General features: G+C 28.9%; 1 protein-coding gene across 1 annotated transcript; it reads right to left on the reverse strand.

The window, feature by feature from the left end:
* Positions 1 to 1386: 1386 nt before the first annotated feature.
* On the reverse strand, positions 1387 to 8667 carry LOC114174584 (uncharacterized). The gene is made up of 16 exons (XM_085669899.1): positions 8536 to 8667; positions 5269 to 5323; positions 5014 to 5135; positions 4805 to 4855; positions 4461 to 4580; positions 4248 to 4367; positions 3918 to 4053; positions 3632 to 3808; positions 3267 to 3422; positions 3055 to 3161; positions 2884 to 2965; positions 2665 to 2806; positions 2257 to 2416; positions 2041 to 2157; positions 1828 to 1954; positions 1387 to 1738 (listed from the first exon to the last, which is right to left on the reverse strand). The coding sequence occupies exons 1-16, from the start codon at positions 8655 to 8657 to the stop codon at positions 1490 to 1492; spliced, it is 2043 nt and encodes a 680-aa protein (XP_085526025.1). The 5' UTR covers positions 8658 to 8667; the 3' UTR covers positions 1387 to 1489.
* Between the last annotated feature and the right edge of the window lie 2287 nt (positions 8668 to 10954).

A 10954-nucleotide genomic window follows, 5' to 3' on the forward strand; every position in this document is an offset into this window, starting at 1 on the left:
GTAAATAATTATTAAAAAAATAAAAGAACATTGTAAAAAAATGTTGATGGGTTAAGTGGGTCAACCCACCCTCAATCCAGCTCGAACTCGTTTAATCTATGGGTTAAGTGAGTCGGGTTGAGTTCAATCCATTTTTAAAAAAGTTAAATTTTTCTCAACCCAACCCAATTTAAATCCGTGATGAAATAAATTGATTCACGGGTTGAAACCAATTTTAACATCTCTACTCATGGGTGTCCTAGTGTTGGGTTATGTTTCATATGGTTATAGGTTATGTTTATAGACATGGTTATGGTCATTAGGAGATTGTGGTTCTATATGGTTATATGACATTAGTCTTACACATATAAGACCTTAGACACCACTTTTACACCAAAACCTTAAGGCAATGTTGTTATGGGTCTTTATTCTTATATAGTGTTTAACTTTGTCTTTTCTATCCAATGTGGGACTTTTTGACTCACACTTGGACTATTCCCAACACCTAGACACTTCCTATCCTGCTAATCGATTACCATTGTGTAGCTGAACGGTCGAGAACCTTTGCACCCATTCGATTGTGTTCCTAGCCGTTCATCTTGTTGTGGTGTCATGACCGGTAGTAGCCGATCTGTCTTATTGGACTGAAAAATCATCCAACTTCGTAAGTTGGGTAGATTACATTAAAAAAAAAACCATAAACATGATTGAGAGACATTGTTGGACTGATATTAAACATCTCTTAATCAAAGTCTATTGAAAAAAATTATAAATAAGAGTAAAAAAAATATAGTTATTGGTACATTTACTACATATTTAAGTTTGAGTTAATCTGTTTAACTATTTGATTTTGAACTTACTTTGAGCGTCCTATTATGTTTAATAGGTACACCATATTGGTCTTAGACGAATAAAGTACTTTAATTGGGAGGGAAGGTCACGTAAGAAAATAGATAAAATGTGCATGAGAACGCTTATTCGAAACAGTAATATTTTATTAAAAGGTGTCATAATATTATTTTTCATAATTATGGTATATTTAATTAAACGTTTTTATTATTTTACGAAATTTTAGGTACCATATTTTCCCTAACTTTCCCAAATTAACTAAAACATCATGGTTCAGTATCTTTCATTTAAAATAAATACGAACTCACAGAAAAGAAATTGAACACCTCCACTAATAGAATCATACTCTTCAAGCACCAAATACATCAAAATTTAGTGAATTTTTCTTATTATTTTGTATTAGCTCAATGGAAAAATAATAACAGAAAATGGACAACCTATCCATCTCTTAATATCAATATTCTTCATAATAAAAATACAAGAAGCAAGAAGGCACATGTATATTAAATGGAAAAACTGGTTTTATTAATCTTTGATCATAATTTCATGATTCCTATATGATAGCAAAAGCAGACGTTATGATGCATACTTATCTGCAAATTACAAGATGATAGAATCCTAATGCAGATTGCTCAACTACAAGTTCAAGGTACAATGAAGTTTATTTTTTAGTTGTTGGAGGACTCTCCAATCGAATATAATCATACATAATTCCTTCAAATAGAGATTTGGCATTTGACTGTGTCAAGTAGATGGTGTTTTTTCCTTTTACCAATTGATTACTATCTACACCTACACTATACAACTCATACAATCCATGGATGCCGTGCCTCGCTATGGCATTGTCACTGCCAATTAACTCTTGTGATGAGAAGTATGGAGGGTTTGAATTCGGCTTGTTGATCCTAACCTGATCATTTATCTCAAAACATGTTATAAACGATACTCATATATAGCAGAAAAAAAAGGATCAATCATGGAAAAAGTAAATTGTTGTACCTCCAATCTAGAATTAGTGGCAGCTGCCAAGGCCAATTGCAGTGTGTAGTTTCCTCCCTCTATGATATTCTCAAGCTGGAACTGAATCTGCCATGTGGTTGGAACGAATTTGCCCGGTTCTGTGCTCCTGCATGCATCAGTGTGTAATTTAGAGGAGAAAACTAAACTGATGATGACAATCATAAAAATTTCTGTATGTTACTCAAAATTTACCTGGTAACTTGAGCATAAAACCAATCCTTATGATAGTCAGAAACACCGACTGTAAAAATGAGATCTTCTTTTGGATACAAATCAGCGTAACGTCCCCACAAACCGTATTGCCTAAACCTGTCACAGTAGAAATACTTTGGTAAAAACTGAAAATAGAGTGTGCATATTAGTATATACAAGTTAAAATTTGTTGTTGGCAATGAGTTTTTGGCTTACCCATTTTTGTTATCGTTTAGGTACAATTTGTTCTCAAGATCTGGGTAAGGGTCTGGTACATGGAACTCTGCAGCTGACCTATCCGGGATCCCAATTTCCCATAAAGTAGGACCATTTCTTGGAGGATTGTATACAAGAGAACCCAAGTTGATGTTGCCTCCTACACCACATTTTATATACAAGTTATTATCTTAGGAACCAAGTTATAATTATTTTTGGTATTTACTAACATCTCAAAAGCGTAAATTACTATGTAACTTATACTGAAAACTAACTTTTTTTCATTAAGGCTACAAAAGTGAACTATATTCTAATGCCATGCCATGAATCAATTGCTCCAAAAGTTTAAATCTTTGGATAAAAGCATAACTATTTTTATACTTAACACACTTGAGAGAAGAAGTTTACCTGGTTTGATATCAACATTGACTTCATATTTATAATTTCCAATGAAACCAGGGACCCATGCATACAAGTTGTAACTCCCAGGTACAATATTTGTAATTGAGAAGCTTCCATCTTTGTCGGTTTGAGTCCAGAATTGATAACCCTTTGAATATCGGTCAAACACATTTTAGCTGAATGCTTCACTAGTCATTCAAAATTCAACATATTAAAACTCACTACCTTGCTTTCTATTTGCCATGATCCTGCATCTCCAGGTAAAGCTAGACCAATGTAAGAACTTTCAGCTGGTTGAGCCATTCCCCTGATGAATTATATAAAGCAATTACCTATATAATTTGATCCTATGAAAACAAAGAATAAAATGAAGATAAATAAGGGATTGGCACATACCCATCATTAACTTGAAGCTTTCCTGACACCTTTCCCCGTTGTTGGGGTGGAAAGAAATCTTTTGATCCAATGAAATCATAAGGCCATTTTTTTTCTTCATTGGATAACTAATTTACCAAAGAACAACAATATATCGTGTCATAATATAATACTTCACTCGAATAATGTGCAACGAATAATCGTATGTGAGTGTTAAAGGTAATAATAAGTACCTGTGTTACAGCATCTGACCACAGAGACTTAAACTGAGTTTTGGTTGGCACAGAGTTAAGGTAAACAAAAATTGGCCCAAAAACCTTCGTATAAGTCTCCCCTTCATCAAATGCAGTGATTGCCTTCTTGCCAGCATAATGAGTGCTGGTAAACATCTGCACACAGAAAAAATAAAAAACTTAGTAGAACAAGAACAACAACGAAAACAGAACTAAAGAAGTATTAATCTGAATGAAAATATTCAAACATGTTTAACATAGTCTTATAATTTTCTGTAACATGTTTAATACCAATTATCTACTTAATACAAGAGTAAACTCTAATAAGAAATTGTTGATGCATTGAGGGATTTGTCAGGTCTTACGGAAAGAGAAGTTGAGCCAACATGAGAAGTGAGTTCTTGTTTAACGGGCCCACCATTGCGGAACTCATTACTGGGAGTTATCACCCAGAAACCCACCGGTGCTGAATCATCCTCTGTAATCCACCCATGAACAGAGTTATCTTTGTTCTCTGCCGAGTATTGGTATTTATCATCAACCTAAAACCCAACAAACACGCGTTCGATTCATACACATTATGAGCAACAAAAAGAAAAATAGAAAAAATCAATGTCAATTCAACCAGATGCATAACCAATAACGAATCACCTCTCCTCGAATTTGTGGGTCAGTTGCATGGGTTAAGAGAACAGCTTCAGGATACGCCAGCGCCTGGCCTGTTTTTCTGTCTTCTGCAGTTGGCATATTCCTTTGCCTTGTATCAGATAAGGCCATATAGTGGAACCTGCATCATTGGTTTGGTTGGTAATAAGTTAACCATTGTTTTTTACCCTTCCACTTCTAAAATGATACTAACTTCAACAAACTAGTCAAACATTGTTTTCTACGAGTCAATGAAAATTACTAACGTTAATTTTTTCAAAATCAAAGGCAAATTATGTTTTTTAACTTGTCTGACGTTAACAGTTTTGTAGTTACCTGTCTTCGTCGAGTTTGTAAACAGTTCTAATTTGATAAACCGTGACTGCAGGTAATCCTGGTGGACGATTAAATATTGCGTATGTATAAAACCCAGAATCGCCTCTTCGCAATATATACCTGCACCAAAATACGTTTATGTCAGACAATGTTGAGAAGCTAATTCTGCATTTGATTCAAAGTGTTTGAAAAATTTAGGTTTAAAATCCACACCTTAAGTCTATGTTTATGGGGACACTTGAGCCTTTCATGGAAGCACTCCATGTTTTTAGAAAGGAAACCTCCACCACAGTATCACTTGCTTCTATGACTGAGAACTTTGTCCCATGGATTCTGCAGCACAGTATCAATCATTAATTTGTCTCTTTAACTGCAACAGAGCATAATGCATGGCTGCATGCATACGTTACTCTATTATTGGTTTTGCTATCTAGTGACTGAGTGAGAACTAATGACACGAATGACTGAATTTAAATTCGATATTCTCTTTTATTATTAATATATCATATCATTAAGAAGATACAACAATCTTTTCTAAAACAATACAAACAGTGTACCTCTCAAAGATCCCAGATTTTCCTCCTTCGTTCCAAACAACGTCAAAGTACCTATAAAAAAGAAAAGTAAGGTTATTTATATATGAAAAACTAGCCATGACTTAATGTGGATCAAATTAACCTTTTTTCCATGATATACTTTGTAAGAAAATGGAACATAACTTCAATGTAATTTATTTAGCGTGAATAAGTGTAAGATATGTACATACCCTCTATCAAATTGATGGTTTTTTTGATCAAGTATATTTTGAGTTCCGTCATAGTATAGTCCAATAATATAGCCTCCGGGATTTGACAAATTCAGGGAAACTATGCCGTTTTCAATCACTACCTGAAAATCATCTCAAGACTTTAAACTGTTAAACCTAAGTATTTGACAACAAAATCAAAACAATTAATGGTTATTTCTTTATTTATTTTTTTCAATATGAACGAATTCTATCATTAAAAAGAACATTTATCACCTGGTCTTCATTTTTATTCAGCTTGACAGCAGCAGCAGTAGTCCTCAAACCCTTTCTGCAAGTAGGAAAAGCAGTTAAAAATCAAGTCAAGTCATTTCAAAGTGCGACGTTTTCATTTGACTGTATTCAAAAATAAAAAAGGGAACATAAGGACAATACTTGAGACTGAACTGAAATATTTTCCACAATTTTTTTATTAGAAAAAGATAAAACACCGAGTAACTTAAAAAAAGAAAAATAGGTATAAAAAGGTTATATTAAATATTAAATATTCAATTTATATTTAATTTATAATTAAATATTATAATTTATAATTGAATTTAAAAAATAATTAATAATAATGTCAATTTTACAAATGAAATAGTTCTATTTTAACAAAATTTGGGACTAAATTAAACAAAAATAATGAATATAAAGACTGAATTGAACAAAAATAACGAATATCGGGATTAAATTGAACAAAAATAAATAATACAACCACAAACTGATATGTGACATTAGTATTGACACGTGACACAATTGTGACTTGACACGTGGACAATTTTTTTGAAATCAAAAAATTAAAAATTAAAAAAACTAGGAAGTGACACGTGGCATGTACGATTCAAAAACGTTAACTATTTAAACACCATTAGTGAAAATGACCAAATTGATCACAATTTGACGAAAATATGGACCTAATTGAACACAAAACGAAAATATGGACCAAATTGAATAAAAACAATAAAAATAGTACACGTGACATTAGTATCGGGATATCGAATATAGAGACTGAATTGTAAAAAAATAACGAATATCGGGATTAAATTGAAAAAAAATAATACAACCACAAATTGATATGTGACATTAGTATTGACACGTGGACAATTTTTTTGAAATTAAAAAATTAAAAAAAATTAAAAAAAAATTAAAAAATTAGGAACTGACATGTGGCATGTACGATTCAAAAACGTTAACTATTTAAACACTATTAGTGAAAATGACCAAATTGACCATAATTTGACGAAAATGTGAACCTAATTGAACACAAAACGAAAATAGAGACCAAATTGAATAAAAACAACAAAAATAGGAACCAAATGTATATTTAAGCCTATATAATAAACAATGTAAGAGATGCATATATAGTAATAATAATAATAATAATACAATTTAATATTTAGTACTACAAAACGGTTTGTTGTTTCTCCTTTCCCAGCTATATGTTGTGCTTAATTATAAATTGTAATTCATGAAGAACGTTTTTGGAAACCTAGCTATTGGAATTGGAAACAAAACAATATCGCTTTCATCACTTGATTTAAAAAGAAAACGAAGAGAAAGACAAATACAATATGTTTCTCGTCAGTTAAAACATCAAAAAGAGAGAAATGGGGGAAGAAGAACATTTGAACTCACCTCAAAATGTTTTCATTTTGCTTGCTTGAAAAACTGAGGTAGAGATATGATTTTTCAAATAGGAATAATAATTTCTTGCTTATCTTTGTTTTAAATATGGGACTTGCTGACTGGTGTCCTAAGAACATTAATTAAGGATAGTTAATACGTATTGAAATTTACAACAATTCATAGTTAATTGTAATATTAAATAAAATTTGACCTAATCACAATTAATACAATTTTATTTTATTTATTTTATTTAAAAGACAAGAAAACTCATAAATATTGTACAGTTGTTATAATATTTTATTTAATGTTTACCTATAAAAATTAAACAATAATTAAATAATAAAATAACTATATTATAATGTTATTAACAATTAAAATATAATTAAACATAAAAAAGTTTAAATTAATAAAAAACCAATAAAAATAGTATTAAATATTCAAAAAATTTACAAAAAGTAAAAATGAAAATATCAATTTGAGATTTAATTGAGTCTCCAAAATGGTTATTTTTATTCCTTAAATAAAAATATAGTTTTGTCTTTATAAAATCAGTTTAATACTTTTTATATTATTTTAATTAATAAAATTAATTATTTTAGCTTTCAATGTAAAAATGACAAAATCAATACACATTTATTATTCATTAACTGGTGAGGGCACTTGTTAACATTATCCTTTATTTTTTTTATCTTCTTTACTCTTTGGTAATTTCTTGTAGGAGAATGTTATCCCGTGTCCTAAGGACACTAATTAAGAAATAATAAATGTGCATTAATTTTATAATTTTTATATTAAAAATTAGAATAATTAATTCTATTAATTAAAATAATATAAATGTATATAACTGATTTTATAAAGACAAAAATATCTTTTAAAATCTCTAAGCAATAAAAATAACCATTTTGGAAACTCTATTAAATCTTAAATTAATACTTTAATTTTTTATTTTTTGTATACTTTTTAAATGTTTAATACTATTTTTTGTTGGTTTTTTTGTTAATTTAAACTTTTTATGTTTAATTATATTTTAATTTTTAATAACATTAAAATATAGTTTTTATTATTTAATTATTTTTTAACTTTTATCGATAAATATTAAATAAAATATTATAACTACTATATAATACTTATGGATATTATTATCTTCTAAATAAAATAAAATTATATTAATTGCTTTTATGTCATTTAATATTATAATTAAATATGAACTTTTAAAAATTTCGATGTGTATTAATTATCTTTAATTAATAAGTATCTTTGAACATTTAGTTTGCAATACCCAAAAATAAATAAACATTATAGTCTGTGCATATAATCAGCTCGAAGAAATGTTTTATAAACATCTCACATATATATATATATATATATATATATATATATATATATATATATATATATATTAATTAGTTAGTGTCTTGTAAGTTTTTCTTCCATGCTAAAATTTTTTCAAGTTAAATAGTTTTGATATTGTTAGTTTTTTTTTTTTAATTTATGTATACCATTGTTTTATATATTATTTATATAGAAAAAAATTTGATTTAGGTTTTGCTCCTCTTTATTATTTGTTAATTTTTATATCTTTTCAACAATTTTTGAATATCTTCGTGTGGATATAAATTTTGTATTGAGTAAAAATGAAAAAAATTGAATAAGAAAGAAAATTTATAATTTTATTATGTTTTAAAAAAATTTATTGGAAGTGTATTAGATCTCTTATGTGGTGGACTTACGTATTATTTGTATTGTGTTCGTCCCCGTAAACTTTTCTCGAAAGCTTTTTTTGTTCTTATGATTTTTTTATTATTGAGTCACACAGAGATAAACATAGAGCAAAAACATTGGTAACTATAATGGGGAAAAAGTAGAGTAAGGAAGAACCTAAACGAGACACTCTGAGAAGTGGCAGAGCAGGCACCAAAAAAGATTAAGCTGAGAAGCAAAGCCATTCTAAACCACCATTGGAAGGGAACTTGCTTCCTTATATAAGTTTCCACCATCATCTCTTACCGATATCAACCTGCAAGTAACTTCAAGCTTCATTTCTGGTTATAAAAGATCACAACAATATTTCAAAGAATACTAAAATGAGTTTTAGCAACATGCCAAACTAACTTATAACGACAAAAGAAAAAAGATAAAGCTAATATTCAAATTCTGAAGAACACACAGAAACCTTGACTTTCACCGTTTTTTTTTCTTCAAAAACCGATAATAGAGTTGCAGAAAACCATATACGTACAGGAGGTGAAAAAATTTTGATGATAGATATTTTTCTTTGTAATTGTTTTTCTATAATAAATCTCTTTCGGAACCTTAAATATGCAACTTCAAACAACGTGTGGGAAGTGAATTACCTTATCTATGTAAATACAAAGTCAAATTTTCCTTTTAGGGTGGTGATAGACAAACATCTCTTATTTTAATAAACATTAATTCTACATTAATTATATCATATTTTTATTTTAAAATATAAATTTACTTGACAAGAGTCAACTACAAAATTTAAAAGTATTACTTTTCTCATATAGAAATTTAATTGAGAGGTCCACGTGAACTTTTTAGGAAAAATTTAACCTTCTCTATTTCTATAACACAAAAGTTGTTACTTTACAATATTACTTCGTGTTATATAATTTTCTTTTTTATATTCTGAAGTTGTGTTTATGTCTACCATATATTAAATTATAATGTCATAAACTCAACCACAGAATGATTCCTATTTTCTGAATTACATTTATGACCATGTGTATAAAGGAGGTTTGTATTACTCTTTAGGAAGATGACCAATAGATCAAAGTGTGAACAACTAATAATATTGCTATTATTTCCTTTTCCATGTATATTGCCATATTTGGCATTTGAAAGCGTTACTTTTTATACATTTTACAATTATTGATTATAATTGTAAGAAGTGTATTTTGACTTCTTTTTTTCAAAAAGTAGGCAATGCCAAGTGAAATGCACTTAATAATATTTTTTCTTAATAATGAACTTAATCTTTTTTTCTTAATAATGCACTTAAAGTTTTCATTATTAAGTACATTAAGAAAAAATATTAAATGTATTAAGAAAATTAATTATTATTAAAAATTTATTAATATCTTAATGTTTTCTAAATGGTGCTTTTAATGAAGACAACACATTACTATGATAGTGTAATTAATAAAAATTTAAACACTAATTAAATTTAAAATATTTTTAGAATAAAAATCATTAAAAAGGTGACTTTTCTTTTACTAGGTACACTTACTTTGTGTTTGGATGAAGCATTTCAACAATGCTGAGAATTTGAAATGCCTTGTATTTGAATTGCTTGCAATTAAATTCCCTTCATTTTCTAAATAACTTGTTTGGATAAATAAATTAAAATACCTTACATTTCAATTTCTTGTTTGAATAAAATAATTGAATTTCTTGTGAGATAAAATTTCATTTTTATAATATTTATTTTAGGCTTAATTATGTTTTGAGTTCATGATAAATTTGAAAACGGGTCGGTCAGGCTTGTCAAGTCAACAGGTCGATCGAGTCGTTGGGCCTGCCCGACACGTTTGCGTCGTCTGGCCCGCCAAACCCATGTGGGTCGCCAGGCTCGCCCGTCTTGCTTGGGCCATCCGCTGACCTGTCATGGTTGTCAGGTTTGTCGGGTCTGTTTGGGATTGAATCCAGAGTGTGAGGTTGAGTGAGAAAATTTTCAAATTCTACCTTTTTTTAGGGCATTTGAATTTCTTCTAATTTAGTTTATTGAAATACTTCAAAAAAATGCATGCATTTTAATTGTTTTTTAATTTCTCTATCCAAACAAAGCATTTCATTGTAAAGAATTTCAAATTCTTTAAATAAATGAATTACTCTCTTAAATTGTCTTATCCAAACACATCATAATGTGAGGGAATACATTTGTGGGTGGGTGGGTCTTCATTTGGTAAAATATTTCTTAAAAAATTGTTATAGACTAAAGGAAGGTTCATTCGTGGGGAAATACATTCCTTGTGAGAGAAGTTTCGGTGTGGGTTCATTTGTTAAAACACTTTTTTTATTGGATGAGATAACATTGTCTATTATTTTTTTTCTTTTATAGAAAACATTTTTGTATAAATTAATAATGTATTATGCTTTAAGAAAAAACCCATGTCGTAACAGTGGTCCAGACAAAAAAATTGTAATATTTTCAACCATGTTGAGAAAATGTTAAAAATATCAGTAATGATTTTTCGAAATCAAATTTTACTTTCAGAAATTCCATGTAGATAGGTATCATTTATTTGTAATCATAATTTTAAAAGCAAAGCATTTT

This window comes from Vigna unguiculata, chromosome 2 (genome assembly GCF_037176805.1).
Source record: "Vigna unguiculata cultivar grain cowpea cultivar isolate G323 ecotype 2 chromosome 2, ASM3717680v1, whole genome shotgun sequence".
NCBI lineage: Eukaryota > Viridiplantae > Streptophyta > Magnoliopsida > Fabales > Fabaceae > Vigna > Vigna unguiculata.

Bases quoted from the DNA above. Each gene is read 5' to 3' on its own strand.
- LOC114174584 (XM_085669899.1), bottom strand. From the start codon at position 8,657: ATGATGGTGGAAACTTATATAAGGAAGCAAGTTCCCTTCCAATGGTGG. The intron at 2,966-3,054 runs GTATGTGCCAAT...ATAATTCATCAG, and splicing joins AAGCTTCAAGTTAATGATGG to GGGAATGGCTCAACCAGCTG. The intron at 2,158-2,256 runs GTAAGCCAAAAA...CTACTGTGACAG, and splicing joins CTAAACGATAACAAAAATGG to GTTTAGGCAATACGGTTTGT.